The sequence below is a fragment of the Chelonoidis abingdonii genome, chromosome 4 (assembly GCF_003597395.2).
Source record: "Chelonoidis abingdonii isolate Lonesome George chromosome 4, CheloAbing_2.0, whole genome shotgun sequence".
Classification (NCBI taxonomy): domain Eukaryota; kingdom Metazoa; phylum Chordata; order Testudines; family Testudinidae; genus Chelonoidis; species Chelonoidis abingdonii.
In genome coordinates, this window is record NC_133772.1 from 19,573,510 (window position 1) to 19,593,753 (window position 20,244).

At 44.3% G+C, this 20,244-nt stretch overlaps 2 protein-coding genes across 8 annotated transcripts in view; one reads left to right on the forward strand and one right to left on the reverse strand.

Annotated features, from left to right (window-relative positions):
* Window positions 1-128: 128 nt before the first annotated feature.
* Window positions 129-5,148, reverse strand: TAF11 (TATA-box binding protein associated factor 11). 2 transcript variants are annotated; one of them, XM_032792657.2, is made up of 5 exons: window positions 4,890-5,148; window positions 3,112-3,260; window positions 2,546-2,633; window positions 2,159-2,255; window positions 129-1,018 (listed from the first exon to the last, which is right to left on the reverse strand). In XM_032792657.2, the coding sequence occupies exons 1-5, from the start codon at window positions 5,130-5,132 to the stop codon at window positions 888-890; spliced, it is 708 nt and encodes a 235-aa protein (XP_032648548.2). In that variant the 5' UTR covers window positions 5,133-5,148; the 3' UTR covers window positions 129-887. The 2 variants fall into 2 exon arrangements, with proteins under 2 accessions (XP_032648548.2, XP_032648547.2); XM_032792656.2 differs by having other exon boundaries at window positions 3,112-3,263.
* A 4,681-nt stretch (window positions 5,149-9,829) lies between these two features.
* ANKS1A (ankyrin repeat and sterile alpha motif domain containing 1A) overlaps window positions 9,830-20,244 on the forward strand; it is a 167,210-nt gene continuing 156,795 nt past the window's right edge. For all 6 annotated transcript variants that reach the window (XM_075064931.1, XM_075064930.1, XM_075064933.1 and 3 more), the window contains exon 1: window positions 9,830-10,028. In XM_075064931.1, the coding sequence (XP_074921032.1) occupies window positions 9,856-10,028 (173 nt within the window). In that variant the 5' untranslated portion in view covers window positions 9,830-9,855. The remainder of the gene's footprint in view (window positions 10,029-20,244) is intronic.

A 20,244-nucleotide genomic window follows, 5' to 3' on the forward strand; every position in this document is an offset into this window, starting at 1 on the left:
CCTCAGTGTTAATTAAGGATTAACAGATAAACTGGGAGGGGGGAGATGCTAAGTCATACAATCAGCTACCTCAGTACTCAGTGACATTCCATCTGCCCCATCAATGAGAAATCCAGGTCACAAGCCAGTTAACTGAATAGAAAGTTTACTGAGTGTTCAATGTATCAAATCTCCCTTTCTATAGATATACCTCTTATAGCAGTAGCCGTCACCAGCACCACTACATCATCCTCTCTGTAAGTAAAAAGCCTATTCCACCAAAGATTTTTTATCCTTTTTCTGTTTAAGTGTTTAGCTCTGTTTCATATAGCCACAGCTGTAAGTCTGATGGCTCTGACAACCTTTCCAAGTCAGTTATTGCCCCCCTCCACCACCAGCACCTTTTATGGTAAGTTGCTTAGGAAGTGTTTAAAGAGAGGAACAAAATTTAAGCAGTCACTTGATGAGGTTTGTTAACGCGTGTTGAAATAAGGACTCCTATGCACATATGATACAATATAGAGGCCTTTCCTTCCAGGAGTTTAGTAGTAACATACAAACTTAAGTGAATAAGGCTGCTGTCTGTACTGCTGTTTCAAAGTTATTCTAAACTTTAGCCACAACAGTCATTTTTCATATTTATCTACCACAAATCTTGCAGAAGTTGTATACAGAAGCATTTCATAGTCTGAGAAACTGGCCACATCCACTCGGTTTAGCTTTGTTTTAAGAAACTTCTGTTTTGGTACTGGCTCAATATAGTTAATACCGCAGACACTAGAAGTGCAAAAGGTTTGGAAGCTTTCTGTTTAAGCAGCTCTGACGTGATGTGGTTTATAGCTGGTAGTCTATTCTCTTCCAGCTTCTCAAGGATCTCCTGCTTCTTAAACTGCTCTCTAGTTTTCACTTCAATGGAAGATGATTTTTTTATACTTTGAATTCGGGATCTGCCCCCTTGACTTCAGCCGCCGGACTGCCTCACGCATATGTTTGGGCTGAAGAGGTGGTAGTTCTCCCCACTTCTCACACACATCCAATGCTAAACAAACCAAAAAACAGTGAATGTTATCTGTCAAAACAGTTCACACAGTTAAGCAAGTGTCTGAAAGAGGCTTTCAGATAGTAAAAGCTAACATTTTAGCTTTCACTAAGCAGGTTCTACTATTCATAAAGGTCATCAACTTGAAATCCACAAAAAAAGCTAGAATTCCTTGCACTGTCTGCAATTCACACTTAGGAGCATTTTACCATTATGTAAGAATGAGAGTGAAACTGACTAATCTGGATCTTATTGTCTAAGCTGAGTGAAGGAAAATATAAAAACACACTAACTGGTAAAATTACATTTTATTGAAAAGCTGAGATTACTTAAATCAATTTCTTAAAACAAGTTGTTGGATGACAATCCTCCTTTCTACCTTGACTTGTTAAAATATTCAGGGGTTGGTTAATTTGAGGAGCACATGTATTAGAGACTAATACACTAGAGCCAGGAGATGAGCATATATGGTAGAGATGGAAAGGACCTATTGGATCACTGCATCCATCCGAAACCAATTGCCACATATAGGTTCATCTCAAATAAAGATACTAGATTACTTCTGTCATGTGAGGGAATCTGTAGAAACAGCCACAAGCAGGGTTCATCATTCCAGCAAAATACCACCTATACAAGTAAAGGCCAAGTATTTTAATAACAAGTCTGTACAGACTGGGTGGCTTGAACCAACAGACTTCAGTCTCCCTTTCAAATGTACTGTAAACATTTCCACACAGCGACTTTAGTATCTCACCCTTCAATGTAGTGTTTCATATAGTGATTTCAGCTCATCAATTAGTGGAGACCAAGTTTCAGAAGAATGGATTTATGCTAGTTAAATGTCACCTCCTTGTGCTGAATTCCTTGCTGATAGATGCCTCACAAACCCTGATTCTGCTATTTTTGCCCCTGAAGACACCCAGTTCATAATAGGAAGACTGCTGTAAACACTATCTTAATTTCTTTGAGTTGTATAGATGCTGTGACAAAGATCTAAGTTGTTAGTTACCTTGAAATAACCATGTCATCTCACTTCAAAAGCTTTCCTCGTTGCTTTAATAATCTTTAAACAATATCTTCTTAGAATATTTCTCCCCTCCACTACACTCACACTTCTTAAAATATTCCTCTTGCACTCACCTTCTTCTACCACCTCCCCAGCGAAGACTTTGGAAATCCCAGACATGGCAATAACCACATTTTGAGACACAGAAGTCCCAGTAATAGACTGGACCAGCTTGAGAGAAAAGAAGATACAATTAAGTGAAAAACTTCCTTGCAGCTGAAGACTTGGGGTTTTTTTATTATTATTTTTGAACACTTAGACTAAGCATGAGAAATGCTGAACAGCACCCATTGAAGTCAACATGAGTGGAGGTTGCTCAATACCTCTTCTGTCATTGGAAATCTGTGCACTCAAACTGATCTAAACTACAGTGATGCTCTATGCACTTATTTTTATACATACCAAGCTGTCTCCTTCACCTCATATGTTTCTCTGCGGACTGAGTATTTGCAGAATCTTACCCGTTTAATAGCAGCCTTGGGGAAAGCAGACCGGCGGTACATCTCATAGCGGTTCAGCTGCTCTTCAGAAAAGGAAGAAACCAATATTCTAGAGGAAAGAGGAAGCAGATCAGTTATGACAGAAGACTGACTTTTTTCACTTTAAAAAGCTTTCCCCCAATCCACGTAGGGTCTGTTTCTACAGTGCACCACTTCAGAAGAAACATTTTATTAGGCATAAGGAAGAGCATGAAAGAGTGGGGTAGGTTGTGCCCTACTTAGCTAATGCACAGGTTTGGGTGCAAAGTAGTATTAACTCTTCTGGTTTACAAACTGGAACTCTGATTTTCCTTTATGAAGGCAAAGATCAGAGAAAACAAGTTACAAAATAGTTTCCAGTATTAGGCTTAATAAGTAATGATAGTGCATATGACATGCTGTAGTACTTTTTATTTCCAGCAGCAAGCTCTGTGCAATGAATTGGGTGAGCTAAACTCAGTTGGATGAGGAGCAAGTTGTCATAAAGTAATTACAGTCCAGTGACCAAACTTGGCATCACATGGATTAGAAATTTAAGGTGTACTCACTGCATTTTCTGAATCTCATCTTCATCTACTTTCTGCTTCTTCTCTTTCTTCTCTTTTATCTCTATTTTTATCTTCTTAGCTGCAGAAGTCTGCAATGTAGAATCCTCAGTTTCTGCTGATGCTAATTCCAAGCCTTCTTGGCTGTTCACCTGCTGCAAGAGATTACCATCTTTTTGGTGAGGTCTCTGTTATTCAGTTTCAAACTATAGCTTTCAGTACTCGATGGTTAGTCTGTGTACAGTCCTATTAAGCATACACAGAGCACTAAGATAAATATACAACCAACAGAATCCAGATTTTAATCTGCAAGCATATTTTGGCTGCTATTGCTTTGTTACAACAGCATGTGAACATAAACACAAATCAGAGGACTGTGTGGCTGACTTAGTTTTAGGATGGCTCTGAATTTCCAGTCTTCCCTAATGCTCAATTACTTTCTTACACTCTTCCATTCTGGACAACCTCTGCTCGCCCATACTGGTTGTGAGAGAGAGAAAGAATGGGCTGCCTGCCCACATAATGCTAGCAGCATCATAGTAATGTCACCAGCTGTGCAAAAAAACTCATTTGAAGGCACCCACAATACAACACAGGGGCAGGAGCCCACAGCAGCTGGCTGCACTTTGGAACAGAGTCCCTGGGACACAGCAGTGGCTGGAGGAAAATTTCCAGGGGTGGTGGCTGAACTAACTACAGCCCTACAAAATTCATAGGCTTTTAAAAAATTAAATTCATGATTTCAGCTTTTTAAATACATTTCAGTGTTGTAATTGGAGTAGTCATGCCTCAAAAAGGGATTGGGAAGGGGTCACAAGGTTATTGTAGGGGGGGTTGTGGTATTGCTACTCTTAGTTCTGTGCTGCCTTCAGAACTGGGGGGCCAGGTGCAGAGTTGCCGCCAGGAGCAGCGCAGAAGTAAGGATGGCATTGCCACCCTTACTTCTGTGCTGCCGCCTGCAGAGCTGGGCCCTCACTCAGCAGCGCACAAGTAAGGGTGAAATGGTATGGTATTGCCACCCTTACTTTTGTGCTGCTGCTGGTGCAGTACTGTCTTCAGAGCTGGGCACCTAGCCAACAGCCACCATTCTGCAGCCGCCCAGCTCTGAAGACAGTGCAGAAGTAAGGGTGACAATACCATGACCCCCTCCCTAAAATGGGCTCCTTTTTGAGGTAGGACCAATGTTCCCTCTAATTTTTTACATCCCTGTGCAAAGTGAATTTTGTTATGTGCACTAATACAGAGCTGATGTGGGGCCTAGGGGCTCAGGGCTGGGTTAGAGTGTTGGGGTGCAGGCTCTGGGGTGCAGAAGTGGGCTAGGCCAGAGGGGCACAGGGTTGGGACGGGGGGGGGGCGGTGAGGGCTCTTGGTGGGGATTCAGGTTCTGGGGTGGTGCCAGGGAGGAGCAATTTTGGGTGAAGGCTACCCCAGGGCTACGGCGAGGAGAGAGAATGCCCTCCAGCCCTTTCCCACTGGAGCAGCCCAGCGCCAGGGAAAGGCACCTCTCCCCACTGCCCCGCCCTCAATATCCTGCTGCCCGGCCATGCAGCTTAGAGGGAATTCAGGTCAGGACCACAATTTGAGTAACACTGGTCTCCCCATGAAATCTGTATAGTATACGGTGAAAACACACAAAAGATCAGATTTCAGCCTGGGAGACGCTTTTCAAGACTGTGAATTTGGTAGGACCCTAGATATAACTGAAGTACTAGCACCATAATCCCCTCCCCATCCAGCCTGTGCTCCTCTCTCTGCCCCCGTCCCCTTCCTCCAGCCCTCACCTCCCCCGCCTGGCAGTCCGCTCTGGGCTCGCTGCCCCCGCCGGGCTCGGCCGCCTCCTCCTCGGTCTTCTCTGCCGCAGTCGGCGGCTCCTCGGAAACCGTGGGGGCAGCCCCAAGCGCTAGGGGCGATGAGGCAGCCGGAAAAGTCTCCTGGGTAGAGCCCGAGTCCCCGCTCTCTTCCCGACTGGGCTCCGCAGCTTCCTCCATCGCCGCCGGAGAGATGGCGCGCTCTGATGATGTCATCACTACGGCGGCTCGGCGGGGGCCGCACTTACACCGCCCCTTCCGGGAGATTTCTGTTTCCATGGCAACGCAACAGCCCTCGGGAGATGGCGTCTGTGGGCGGGGCAGGGGGGTTGGCCTGGAGTATTGTGGGTAGAGAGGTATTGGGATGGGGCTTGGAGTGAGGGGGTTGGGACAGATTGGGGAGTAGGGAGGGCATGGGGGTTGGGACAGGTGGGGGGAGTTTGTGGAGTAGGGAAGGCATGGGGGTTGGGACAGGTGGGGGTAGGGAGGGAGTTTTGGGGTTGGGACAGGTGGGGGAGGGGAGGGAGTTTGGGGAGTAGGGAGGGCATGGGGGGTTGGTGATGGAGGATTGGGACAGGTAGGATGAGGGGAGGAGGATTGGGGGTAGGGAGGGCATGGGGTGGAGTAGGGAGTATTGGTATTAGAGAGAAGATGGGGAACATTGAGGTGAGTGATTCAAGCACCCTCTGTTTCTAGGCCCAATGGAGTAGAGGATTATCACAGGGCTTTGTAATCCTCAATACAGATTTACAAATAAAACATTTCTTATTAAGGTAATATGACAAGTTTCCTGCTGACTTTGTTTCTTTGATGAACGAACCAAGCGGAATGGCAAAATCCCAGTCAGTAATTTTCTGCATTGTTTCTAATTGGCCATCCCACTAAAGTGCTGTGATCATTAGGATAGTGATTAGGTCAGACAATGGGGGAATGAGGACTCCTGAGTTGTTTCCAGCTCTGCTTCTGGTCAGTATGTGACTTTTGAGGTCACTGAACTTCTTTGTGCCTCAGTTTGCCCCTCTGTAAAATGGTTAATATTAAATTCTTCAGAGGGCTGTTGTGAGGGTTCATGTTTGTGCAGGGCTTTGAGAGCCTTGATTGAAAGGTGCTAAATGTGTGACATTTTATTATTTTTTGGACCACTGCTGCTTAGATATTACATCGTTCTCTTATGGTACACCTCTCCTCCCCCCCACACACACACTCTGTCTCTTTCTCTCTCCCTTTTCTGTATATCCCTCATTTCAGAGACCACCCCTTTCTTCTGTATTCCAGAAAGAGAACTTGGGTGATGTAAACAATGAAATCCTGACTGAAACTTTTATTCTGGTATCTCTGTGCTAGAGGGATGGGGCAGGCTTGGCACACAGATCCAAGAATGAGGCCTTTTGCACACAAGAGTTCTGCAGCCATTGCTTCTCACCCCAAATCTGCATCACAATGCAATCCCGCCACTCAGTGTTGATTCTCAGGCCCAGAAGTGGCACTCCACTGTCTGCAACTGCTTCATGGATGCCACCAAGCACTTTTAATTGTTTTTTGCTATGTCCCTCAGCAATCTGTCCTCAAAAAAATTCTCATGTCCCTGGTTGTTGCGGTACTTCCTGGGGGTCTGCAAATACAGGAGAATCATGCATCCTGTATTTGCAACTTACATGAAAATAGTGCATAGTTTTATGGGCTCCATGCTGCTGTCAGAGATGGCAAACACCAAAATGTTCCACACAGGTTTGTGGCATATTTAAAAAAAGATGTGAAAATTATGGTCTATGGATGGCATTATGGGATGGAGGAAATTGCATGCTGGGAATCTGACCCCTGCATTCCAGAGGTAATTGTGTGGGGCTGATTGGAGTCATTGCAGCTTGTTAACCCCTCCTGGCCAGCGTGAGCTTCATACAACTGATCACACCATCTTCCCCTAGTGTATTTTTAATCAGTGTTTTCTTTATGGATTAATATTCACTAATAATCATAACACAACTGAGAGACTCCCCTTTTGTAAAACAGGAAAGGGTTAACACTCTCAAAAAAGAAGCCTTGATTTTTTACTTGGTAAACACATACCTGACGTTTGTCAGCATAATGACACTCACATGGAAAAAGATTTTGGCTGAACCAGACATTCAACTAGGTGGTATGGTGCTATTATCATTAAATACAAATGACATCTCTCATTCATTGCTATTGTGAAAAAGATAGGACCAGAATGATTTAAGATAGATATTAGCCTTATTAGTTCAGTGGATCTTTTAAACTACCTTGATGTATTAAAAAAGACTTAGAATTAACTTTTCCTTAGTGATTTGTGTTTGTTAAATGTAAGGATTCTTCTACAGGTCACATACAAAGGAGCATGAATAATGCAGAGGTAGGATTACAGCATGAATTACTGAAAGAGAAGGTTTGCATTGAATGTAAACATAGCTATGCTGTATAGTTTCCGTAGTGTAGACGTTCCATTAGAATTGTCTAAAGCCATGTCTCCACTACAGACTTTGATGCAAATTATGTCAGCATACACCTGACAAAGTTTGCAGGTAGGTGTGTGTGTGTGGGTGTGTGTGTGTGAGAGAGAGAGAGAGAGAGAAAATAGTGGTTGGTATTAGGAATTAATTGAAGATTATGATTTGCTAGAGCCTTCCTATGGAAGGGTATGCCTAACACAAACGAATTTAGATTGGTCATCAGGAACCTGTTGATGTTGTTTGCTTTAGGTGGGGTTCATCTGACAGAAAGGGGGCTGAAAAGTGAGTCTAGCAGGGCTAAAGATTATTTGGGTTTCTGTTGGACTTTGACTACACTGTCTCAGAAGGGGTTGAACTCTCTTGATGATTGTGCCAGAGGGCTAAACCACAGGCCTATTCCAGTGCTATTTTGTGCCATGAGATTGGCTATGGATCGTGTAGCTAAAGCGTAAGAGTGGGAGTCAAGAGAACTAGGTTTGGTCTGAATCTCTGTATGATCTTGGACAAGTCATTTTGTTTCTGACTCAGTTTCCCCAAGTGTAGAATAGGAGTAAGAATACCTACCTTACAGGGAGATTGTGAGAATTAATTCATTTGTGGAAATTGCATTGAGAGCACCAGGTTGAAGATGGTAAAGCAAAAATATGATGAATTGTAGAAAAATTCCATGTTAGCATCCGGCGAAGTCCAAAAGTAGGTAGACAAAACTTAAATGTTTGAATGGTGTTTACATACAGCCGTGAGCTAGATATGCTGAGATCACACAAAACAAGGTAATTAGAACATCTGCCTGCTTTGAGGATTCTCCACTGAAGCTGAAATGTCAGGTTTCAAAAACATGAGGCAGCATGTTCCTTTAAAAAGGAAAGATGTGATTTTTTTTTTAGTGCTAGTGAAAGGTGCTGGCTTGACTGCCCTGGAGGTTTCTGTTTATATGCAGAGCAGCTACAGTCTGAGCAGCATCAATATTATTTTTTCCCCATGTTACCTTGCTGCTGTCCTTCTAATCTGAGTTGAAGGGACTGGTGCCCAGTGGGCTTGGAAGGGTGCTTAGTCTTTGGTCTTTGCTGATAAGACTGATAACAAGGCACCAACCCTGGTGGTGGATTTTTGCTCTCCCAAATCATATCACATATGCAAGATACTAATTTGATTTTGGGTCATACTTGATATATGATGCTTCTTGTGGGCTAGGAGGCATAGGTGTTAATGTGTCACTGAGGATGTGCTTTACATTTGTCTTAGAAGATGGTTAAACAGTCTCATTCCTTCAACTTAATTCCTTATGGGACATGGAACCAGATCATTATTCTTCCCTTTTTATTAATATATGCAAATGTCATCGTGGGCTCCTTGTACCAGCTTTCAGTCATGAAGCAGGAGGTCTGGGGATCAGGCGTTCCCTGGGACAGGAAAACAATGAATTGGACACTAACTCTGGCATGTGAGTTTGAGGACCAGGCAAGGTCACTACTGCAAAACAATTGGGGTTTTGGATGCTATCATTGGTTAGCATGGCAGATGCTTAGTAACTGCTACATTTCCTTTGTTAGACACTGAATTTCACAAGCACTTATGTGTTTATTATCACACCTACAAAGGCCCTTAGGATTTTGGAGGCTTCATCTGAAAGACTCCATGGTAAACTGCTCCTTTTCCCTTCTGTGGAAGGATGGCTAAGTAGACCTTGTGTATTTCACACAGCAGGTTGCTCTTTGTGAGATTGTAAAACAGGCCCACATGGTGCTGCAGTGCCATGACAGTGGTATATCTGCAAGGTGCAGTCTCATGAGCTCTGCTGGCTTGGTCTCTAATGCATGTGGCTCTCCCTTAACCTTGCAGAAGATAATCAGTATGTGGTGCTGCATTATTATGGGCACTGTTGTGGGACCTCAGTATTAACTATTTCCCCGCTTCCTGGGAGGGTGGAATTATTCCTGCCTCTCCTGGCGAGGTGGGGGCTGGGGTTTTATCATGTAACTTCTCCTGTGTATCCCTCACTCTCTGGCATTATTCCCTTCAGCTCACCTCTGGGTTGGGATTTATACCCTGGTACTCCCTCTAAACCTGGGGTTATTCCCTGCTTCTCCCTGGGGGGGGGAGCATCTCTCACCCCCCTGTGGGGTGGGGTTATGTATTGCCCTTGCCCTTTGGGGGTGTGGTTACATTGATCCTGCTCCATGCCGAGTAGTATTCACCGACTCGCTGTGTGGGCGGAGCCTCTCCCGGAGCCCCCCCCGTGGGGGGAGGAGCCTCTCCAGGTCACGCCCCCTGCGGGGCGGGAGCCCGTCTCGGTTCCCCTTGTGTGGGCGGAGCTTCCCGCTGGCGGGGGTGGGACCGGCGTGGCCCTGCCCCGGAAGGACGCGCCGGGGCGGGCACTGGCGGCGCTAGCGGGGGGTAGGTGGCGGAGGCGGCGGCTCGCGGGTGCCGGCAGCTGGGGAGTGCGGGGCCCCGGCCGGCGGGGCCGGGCCATGGGGAAGGAGCAGGAGCTGCTGGAGGCCGCCCGCACCGGCAACCTGCCCGCCGTGGAGAAGCTGCTCTCGGGCAAGCGCCTCAGCTCGGGCTTCGGCTCGGGGGGCGGCAGCGGCGGCGGCTCCGGGGGCGGCGGCAGTGGTGGGGGGCACCCGCTCTCCAGCCTGCTCAGGTGGGTCCCGCTTCAGCCCCCTCCCCGGGCGGGGTCCCACGGGGTGGGGGGCGGGGGCTCGAGGGGCAGGCTGCTGGGCCACTCCAGGCGGCTGAATGCCTGGTGGGGGGGAGGGGTGCTGGAGCCGAGCCCGGGGGTCTGTATGGGGTGGTTGCCAGGGTACCGTGGGGGGCCGGGGGTACCTGTGGGCGGATAGGAGGAGTTCAGCGCTTGGAGTGGGTGAGGCTGGTTCGCAGGCTGCTGGGGGGCAGAGTGGGGACCATTGCAAGTGGGTTGGGAAGTCGGGGGCTGGGATGCTTAGGGAAACTCCATCCCTGTCTCTGATTGTACCCTCACTCCCCAGCCGGGCTGGGCATGCCTTCTCCCCGCTGTAATTTCTGTGGCTTTCAGTCATGTTGTTGTTTAAATACTTATATTAAATTAGTTCCCAGTCAGAACTGGGGATCAGTTATGCTAGGGGCCATGGTTCTTTGCCCTGGCTCTGAATGATCTGAGATGTGTAATTTACTTTGCTTTGCAGCTTTCAGCTCTTTGTGTAGCTGCTTTTCTTCTCCTTCCTTTAGTGTAAGCAACTCTCGCAAATGGCCATTGCATTTCTCAAGGTGCAGCTCTTTGCAGTTTTCCTTCCATGCGGTTCCAGTCCCGCTGTTGGAAAATGCTGTGGATCCCGTTTCCTACAATCCTTTCCCTCTGGCTGTTTGAGCTGGAGGAGGATGGTCTGAGAGTTCAGGGCTACATTTGCTTTGGTTTCACTTGGTGGCATCTTTCTGAGGTAGGGAGGATCTTTCTTAGATATCTGTGGCTAAATCTGATGTGTCTTCCCCTCTACAATGGTGAATAGACATGCAGGGCAGGGAAGGAACCTCAAGAGGTCAAGTCTAGCTTTGTGGGCTCAGGCAGGACCAAGTAAACTTGGACCATCTCTAACAGGTGTTTGTCCAACCTGTTCTTAGAAACCTCCAATGATGGGGGTTCTGGAATCTCCCTTGGGAAACTACTCCAGAGTTTAACTATCCTAATAGTTTTTCCTAATGTTGAACATAAATCACTCTTGCTGCAGATTAAGCCCATTATGCCTTGTTCTACCTTCAGTGGACAAAGAGAACAACTGATGCCCATTCTTTTTATAACAAAATACATTAAAGGCTGTTATCAGGTCCTTCCCTTGGTCTTTTTTTCTCAAGACTAAACATGCCCATTTTTTAAACCTTTCCTCATAGGTCAGGTTGTCTAAGCCTTTTATCACTTTTGTTGCTCTTCTCTGGGACACAGTCTAATTTGGCCACCTCTTTCCTAAATTGTGATGCCCAAAATTGGAAGCAGTACTCCAGCTGGGGCCTCACCCATGCTGAGAAGAGTGGGACAATTAGCTCCTTTCTTACTTACAACATTCCTGTTAATACACCTCAGGATGATATTAGTCTTTTCCACAGCTACATCACATTGAGTTATATTCGATATGTGATCCACTGTAACCCCCAGGTTGGTTTCAGCAGTATTACCACTTAGCCAGTCATTCCCCATTTTGTAGGTTTGCATTTGCGTTTTCCTTCCTAAGTGAAGTGCTTTGTGCTTGTCTTTATAGAATTTCATCTTGTTTTAAGAAAAATTCTCTAATTTATCAAGCTCATTTTGAATTCTAATTCTCTCCTCCAAAGTGCTTGTAACCCCTCCCACTATCATGTCATCTGCAGACTTTATAAGCATACTCTTCACTCTGTTATCCAAAAGCAGCAGAGAGTTCTATGGCACCATATAGACCAGGGGTCGGCAACCTTTCAGAAGTGCTGTGCCGAGTCTTCATTTATTCGCTTTAATTTAAGGTTTCGCGTGCTGGTAATACATTTTAATATTTTTAGAAGGTCTCTTTCTGTAAGTCTATAATATATAATTAAACTGTTGTATGCAAAGTAAATAAGGTTTTTAAAATGTTTAAGAAGCTTCATTTAAAATTAAAGTGCAGAGTCCCCCAGACCGTTGGCCAGGACCTGGGCAGTGTGAGTGCCACTGAAAATCAGCTCAAGTGCTGCCTTCGGCACGCATGCCATAGGTTACCTACCCTTGTTATAGACTAACAGACATATTGAATCATGAGCTTTCATGGGTGTACATGCATCCAACAAAGTGGGTGCTCACCCATGAAAGCTCATGCTCCAATACGTCTGTTAGTCTATAAGGTGCCACAGGACTCTTTGCTGCTTTTACAGATCCAGACTGACACGGCTACCCCTCTGATACCCTGTTATCTAAGTTATTAATGAAAATATTGAATAGTACTAGATCAAGGACTGACCTCTCTGGGACCTGGCATTGGTCACTGTTGGAAGATAGGATACTGGGCTAAATGGACCTTTGGTCTGACCCAGTATGGCCATTCTTATGACTTCATTAGGTATGTCCACCCAGTTGGACAGCGAACCACTGATAAATACTCTTTGGGTATGGTCTTTCAACCAGTTGTGCACTCACCTTATAGTAACTTCAACTAGGTTACATTTCCCTTTATGAGAATGTCATGTGGGACTGTGTCAAAAGCCTTGATAAAATCAAGGTATTTCATGTGAACTGTGTCTCCCCTCCCAAAAATAAATGAATTAAAAACCTTAGGCCAGCAACCCCTGTCCAAGAACGAAGTTAGTTTGGTTTGTCATGATTTGTTCTTGACAAATCCATGCTCACTGTTCCTTGTAACCCTGTTTATTCTCGAAGTGCTTACAGATTGCTTGTTTAATAACTTGTTCCAATATCTTTACAAGTATTGAAGCTAGGATGATAGGTTTATAATTCCCTGGGTTCTCTTTGTTCCCCTTTTTAAAGATAAGTACTGTTTGCCGTTCTCCAATCCTCTGGAACCTCATCTGTCCTCCATGAGTTCTCAAAGATAATTGCTTATGGTTCCGAGATTGCTTCAGCTAGTTCGTTAAGAACTTTAGGATGAATTTCATCAGGCTCTGCTGACTTGAATACCTCTAACTTGCCTAAATATTCTTTAACCTGTTCTTTCCCTGTTTGCCTTGTGGATAATTGTTAGTGGTAATGCCATATCAAGGTACCCATTGAGATGAACGGCAGGGAGTCAGTGAGATGAGTTGATGAAAAGCAAAGGAAGTTTGTTTGCCTGCTGTAAATATTTCTGATTTCTCCCCACAAAGTGTAAATGTTGTATGTTTGCTTGGGTCAAACTTTAATATACAAAACGTAGAGGGAAAATAATTGACATTTGCTGCTTCTGTTCTGGGTTAGAAAGCATTCAAATGCTTTGGACCTGTCTACGTTAGGAGATAGATGTGTTTGCAAATATGTGCACAGGATCACCTCTGTTAAATGCATACCACAAAAGTATCATCAGTCCCTTATTCTAGCTGCAGCAACTTGACCATACTTCTTTTCAACATGCGATGATGATGATGACCCTATCTGTTGGTAGGATGAAGGCTTGCGTTATGCAGGATGGGGAGGCAGTGTTTGACATCTGATGTGCTAGCTTGCTGTGAATGTGCAGCCTCAGATGCTCAGACGTGCATGTTGGAGCATGAATGGTGACAACTAAAAAGTGTCAAACTGCTGTTGAGCTCCCATGTATTCTGGATTTCTCTAAAAATGACCATGCTAATAGAAAAATTATTATAGACACCCTTTTCCTCTTCACAGCTTTCCCAAGTCCCCCAGAAGGCCAGCTTCTAGCCAGGCTTTTGAGCGTGTTTGAGACACAAGCCCCAATCCTGCAAACACTTAAACATGAGTAGTCCCATTGAATTTAGTGGAAGAACTCATGTGCATAATGGCTTGTGATGGAGCTTGTAGGCCCTCATCCATGTTGGAAGTCTGTGGGGTACATGGTCCCAAACCGTAATGTGGATGAGGCTTTTATATCTGTTTGCACAGTACACCTGGAGGTAGTTCAGCAACTCAGGTTCTGCTCTTTGTCCTTTGTGCTGAAAGCTGAATTTAATTTGAAATGTGAGATTGGGGATTGACAGTATCTTAGAAATGTCCTTGATCACTTCTAGTATCCTGTTAATTTCCCTTTTTGAACATTTACTTTGGGTTAGGTGGATCCAAGCAGGAAATTTGTGTCCTAATTTTATCGTTACACAATGTCCTTATGAAGAGCAGTTACTAAATTTACCTGCAATAGGAGACATAAGAATTGTTCAGAGTGGAGTTGGGATAAATTGGGCAAATGTCCAAAATAGATTTGATTTTGCACAATGAACTTAGTTTGGGACTTGAGGGGCTCACTTGGTTTTGTGTGTGACACTTCCTTTTCATATCCTGGGACTGACATGACTACAGCAAAACTGCTTGAACGTCCTTTAGGTTTTCAAAAAATTGATGGTGTTAGAGGAGTTCTGACCTGTGGAGTTTTGTCATCTTCATAACAGTAGGCACACTCCATCTTTCGCTGCTGCTGCATGAGGGGGAATGAATGGGATCCTTAGCATTACAAGTGGGATTGATTTTTTCCAAATACCAAGACTGAGTGTCCAAGAGGCTTTAGAGCATCAGAGGGATTGGGTGCAGTCTTCCCTGTGTTTGTGTCTGTCTGTCTGTCATCCTCTTTCTGTTGTGGTCTCTTTTCACTCTAGCCTATGAAATTAACTTGTGTCCTTGCCGCTAACACCTGAATGACTGCTGTCTTGTTCATTCTTCTCAATGTTTATAATCCTTCAGGAGCATCTCCATGAAGTGCAGTCTGTGACTACTCTCTGTTTCCTGGGGGCAGGGAGGTTGTTTAATAAGTGCTCTACACCAGCCATACCCTCAATTACATTTCACTCTGCTGCGGTGCTCCCCTTAAAACAACTACAAGGGTGTGAAAAATAGCAACACAAAACAAAATGTAAGCGTCAGCCTTGCCCTTGGTATAAAACTTAAGGAGGCAGATGAAGAGGTGGCAGATGAGGGTGGCAGGAGATCGCTTGGGCAGTGAAAAATATTTTATTAATTCTAGGAAGGCTATAGGGTAAATCACAAAGTAACAGGTGTCTGACAATCAGTTCAAGAGTAACTGTGTATACTCTTTTTACATTTACAGTTGAAGGAGCTGTTCTTTTATGTTTTCTCATGGTATCCTGAGTTTGTTGTATTGAGATTTATTTGTTTTAATCCAGAAAATATGAGCTGGAGGTATGCCCAGAGGGGAATTTAACTTTAAAGATAACATAAAAGCATGCCCAGGGAAGTGACTCAATGGGGGAGAGGTCTGAGTACCACAGTTGGGGGCTGGTAATCGTCTTTCTAATGAGCGCAAAGAGCAGGGAGTGGTTAAAGAACAATAGACACTTCTAGTGCTAAATATTTTATGGCTCCTTAGTTCATATAAGTTTAGAATAGGGACTTAAAGTCATGTTTGAGTGGTTATGTACCTTACTGAGGGTCGACTGAAGGTTAGCTGCGGGCCACATTAGCAATGCTGAAGGAGTTGGTGGGGCAGACCAGCCCATGCTATTGAAGCAGCCAAATGTGACTTCCTAGTAGTGGATAATTGGGGCAAAATCAGGCATTGGATAAGGTAGGACCTTCCAAGTCCGAAGTCACTTGTGTGCTTCTGAAAATTGTACCCATCGTGCTGGGTTGGAGAAAGCTTCTGTAAGATGGAGTGGTGTGGGGGAGATACTGGGGTGTGTAGCATCTGGACCTTCTTCTCTAGTAAAAATAAGGGTTGCTGGGTGACCAAGTTAGGAGCATGCAGGCTGCATGTTGGGGTCTTTTGCCCTGCAGGTCTCAGAGCATTACAAATGATAGGGGAACATCACAGCTGTTCTCTGATGCAGGGTAGGGCTCTGAGTTGTGGAAAGACAAGGATAAGTTCCCCCCACTGTGTTTTTGCCAAAGCGCTCTTGAGGCAGGGAAGGCATGAAACAAGCTTTCTTTTTCTTGGGTAGCAGCCATCTTTTCCTTGTGTCTCAAATCAGCTGAGTTATCCTCAATCCTCTTTTGGAAGTTCTTTCTGGGTACAGGGCTGTAAGTGTTCTTTTTCATGCCCACAGATTTCCCATGGTTTCTCGCTGTAACTGAGTTCAAGCTCATCTCTTCAGGTCTGTACATAACTTACCAGTTTCTGCTTTTTCCACCATCTTACTTTTTGGACTACTCTTCAGTGTGTTGTTTGAGGGAATGTCTGGCTGTTCTGGGCGTTATGCCCAGTTTAACTCTTTTGGAAAGGATTGTCCAGCATTCAGGTACTTAATCTAGCAATGGTCATTCTGTCTGTAAATAAGCAATCTGGGAATCTTCCTTCACACAAGATTCCTGGGGGAATTCCAGAAATCTAGTTTTGAGTCCTGCAACAGCTTCTGAATAGTAGAAACAAGAAGTAATAGGAGACTTCAAAGAACTGGGCATGAACTTGGGCATTCTAAGGAATAAATCGAGAAATACGCTTTTGGACATGGTGCAGGATGATGGGTTCCCTGCCTAGTGCTTAGGTGAGATGTCTAGAAAGGTGGAAGTTAGGAGCAGGGCTTTGGAGCTGTGCTCTGGCTCAGCTTCAGTTCCAGGCAAAAACCTGCTGCTCCGCGCTCCAGCTCTGGGCTATGCTCCAAATCCCTGGTTAGGAGGGGCTTCTAAATTAATAACACTACCTAGCTCTTTCATGCGTTTGCTTCAGTAGTTCTCAGAGCACTTTACATTGTCCCCATTTTACAGATGAGGCTGTGACTTGCCAAAGGTCCCCCAGTAGGCATTGGCAGAGCCAAGAATGGAACCCAGGTCTCCTGAGTGCTGGGGCAGGCTCTACTTCCATAATATCCACTATTTTAGATATTGATCTGGTGCCTCTGATCCCAGAGTGCTTTATGTAACACAGAAGATGTTCTTCATCTGCCTGCTGAGGCAAGCACATTTGAGTAGGTTAACTCTGCACTAAAGGCATGCTGAAATCACAAGGAGAGCCGTACAAGAGACACAACTTGGATTTTCAGTGTTCTTTACTTCTGTGTTGCCAATGGATGGTGGTAGGCACATGCCAGCTCTCAGTATGAAGGGGAGAGGAGAGGGGAAAAGCAGGATCACACCAAACCAGGTGATGTGGAGATTACCTGTGCAGTTGTCAGTTTTAATGACTTTCTAGCCCTAAGCTCTGAAGTGGCAAGAAATAACAAAACACACAGCAGCTTTTCAGTTTTAAAATGTGATTTGTGCTTTTTTAAAGTGCCAGCTGGACAGACCTGCAGGCTGAATTCTCTGTTTAATGGTAGAGCGTAGACAGTGGCAGTACAATTCTGTTCAAAAAGAACTAGGGGACAGGAAAGGGAGTTCAGTTTGCATGTCCAGTGCAACCATTGGCTGTTGCTGAGACTGCTAAAAAGGGGCCAACTGTAGACAAAGTTCAGTCATGTTTTGTGTAGGTTTAGAGCCAAGTCCCATTTTCAGATCCTGGTTGTGCAACATGAAGCCAGTGGGGTTCCTCACAGGCTCAGAAGTCTAAGCATGGATCAAATTGTAGGATTGGTGGTCTGCATACACTAAGGTCTCGGCTCCTTGACTATATAGTTGTTGCTTCTTCCTCGTCAAAACATACCTCATGTCCTTCTTGTAACATGAACATAAACATTTCCTGCTGACCAGTTAGTGTCCAAAGATCATCTAATCTTAAACCAGCATAGTTTACTATTTAAGTAAAAGAAAGTCCAAGGAATACAAATGCCTTGCGAATCAAACAAGTCAGTGGCTGGTTTGAGCAGGATACTTCTGCTTACAACTTTCTTTTCATCTTCATTGGAAAATTCTGAAGCAGGAAGCAGTGAAATGATCTTGTGGGCTAAAATATCTTGAGTTGTATTCAAAAAGTTTTAGTGAGGCTTGTAACAGTAATGGGGTATTGCTTCTCAACCAGAACCTTCAAAATAAGCCTTTCATTTTGGTCTGCTGGTGTCAAGTGGCTGTGAATGTTGGTTGGCAGAGGGAAAAACTGAGGCTGTTTTGAGCTGTGAACTGTAAACTGATATAAAGGAGAAACTTCTGTTGTAAATTAAGAGCTTTCTTGCATGTGTGTGTTGAGGGAAGGGACTCAGTTGCTGCTCCACTTAAGCCGCAGCAAGTGTGTTTCACTCAATTTTCGGTAATACTACTAGCAAGTTTCCTTTGGTTTAGGAAATAACATATGAGACAGCATAATGGTTAAACACTCAAAACAACTTCAGACAGTCCACATGCAGTTACAGGCAGAAAAGTGTCTGGTATTTTTATTCTCATTTAATTTACCAGGCAAAACATGACTAACTCCTAGTGCTGCAATGGTTGCCTATGATCTGAAAATCTAGCTGAGATCTTTTTGCCTGTTACACTGTCCCTAGAAATAAAGATCAAATTAATCACACTTGCTTGATAATTCTGCTGATAAGATGAGTTAGACTAGACTCAGCTCACTCAGCTGAATTGTCTCTGTGTGGCTAATGAGTGTTAGCATTTTTTGTCACTAAATGAGTAGGCTTCAAAGGCCCATAGAGAGCAAGGGGCATGTTCTGCATAAATATTTCTGCCAAAATTATTTGCCTATTACAGCTACAAATGACACCTAAAAGGAACTGGAAGAAATTAGAGAAAAGTGCTTGTCCTTATTCTTTTCAGTTCCTTTTTAGCTTATGATAGCACTTTCTCCTGCATAGTCGGTCCTTGTCAATCACACACGTAGAAGAGAAGAATATCTGAAATAAGAAAAGGTGGTTATGAAAATGACAGATGCAGGTGAGAGTCGAGAGCATGTATAGGACCTTAATTGGGTTTTAATTCACTTTTTTTGAAGCTAACAATCTCTCAAGATGATGAGATCCATTTAAGATAGGTCAAGGGAATGGGTAAACCTGTTAGGGCAATTTGTTAGATGTTTAATATCCTCAGACTTCCTGAAAAAACGATGAGATGCTTATACTGTACAATCAAAACAATATTGCTTAATATATTCATGTAACCTTACAATAACCAAACAACGTAGGTCCTCTGGCTTCTGTCAAAAGGCAAGGAAGTTTGGACTTGTCACTGTAAATTGTACCATGTTTGAAAAGCATTTACATTGTTTAAATGTGGCTCTCCTCTCAAACTGATTTTGGACTATTAGTTGGCCAGTGTGAATGGGGCCGAACATGTTTTAAAATGTTCAGAGACCTCTAACTGAGCAAGACTCTACAGATTTCAGGCCATTTTCTGAAAACAGTTTGGAATCTGATCTGTGTCAAACTGATTAGGCAGTGGCCTTTAAAACCTGTTTGTGGGCACAGGATCTGGATAAGGTTCTGCTCCATCTATAGTTAGGATAAGATTTTAACTTTGAGATTGCCCCCCTATTCATAGGTGCAGTGGTATCCAGTATGGATTGCTAAGATTTATGGTGCAGTGTAAGTATTGCAATATCTCCCCTGAGACTAGGCTGCTGCTCTCTTCTAGGCTCCAAGGTCCAAGTTTTCAGAGCGCTGTGTGTGGGGAGGAGGGGAACAATCAACAAAACTACCCCCCCTTCAAAAAAAGGAAGCTGCTCTGAGCACATAGTTAGTTAGCTCATAAAAAGGCTTTATAACAGAAACATGACAGGGCTTTCCCTGAACAGTTCTTGCTTCGCACTGCTAGTTTAACAATAGCCTCTCACTCAGTTGAACTGTGGCGTATTCCACACCCTGTCTAGCAAACAGTTGTTAAGTAGGACAGGCATCTATTAGTATATACTCTGAGCAGTTCTGAGTACCAGTATTGCCACAGGTATTAGATGTTCATTGATATGCAGTCTCCCAGCCGACGCACTTTCCCTGTGAATTGTTTACTTGAAAACACCTTTTTTTACAGTTCAGGAAGGCTGCAAGAGAGTGGGGTTTTTTAAAAGAGGTTTGTATCTGGGTGATTTCTTAATTCAGCTTTGCAGCATTCTGTTTGCTCACTGATCCATGTAGTTTTATGTTAAGCATGAGCTTGTGGTTGCAGCTGGGACTTGAGGTCTGGGTTCAGTTTCTGGCCCTGTCACAGATTCGCCTTGTGACTATAGAGAAGTCACTTAATTAGTGCTTTAGTGAGTGCATCTAATCTGTAAATGGGATGGTTCTTTAACCTGGGGATAATTCTTCCTTTGTGTCTTTTCTGCTTAGATTGTCAACCCTCTGTACTATTTGTACAGCAGCGAACACACATTTTGAGCTCACATGAGGATCATGTGACTACTAGTGTCTTCTCCCTGTATTATAAAACCTTGTTGGGAGAGGAAACTGACAAATCACCCTGTTTCTAG

Excerpts from the sequence above, each read along its gene's own strand:
- TAF11 (XM_032792656.2), bottom strand. The coding sequence starts at position 5,132 with ATGACATCATCAGAGCGCGCCATCTCTCCGGCGGCGATGGAGGAAGCT. Across the intron at positions 2,634-3,111 it reads GATGAGATTCAGAAAATGCA|AATATTGGTTTCTTCCTTTT; the intron begins GTGAGTACACCT and ends TCTTTCCTCTAG. Across the intron at positions 1,019-2,158 it reads TGGGGAGGTGGTAGAAGAAG|CATTGGATGTGTGTGAGAAG; the intron begins GTGAGTGCAAGA and ends TGGTTTGTTTAG.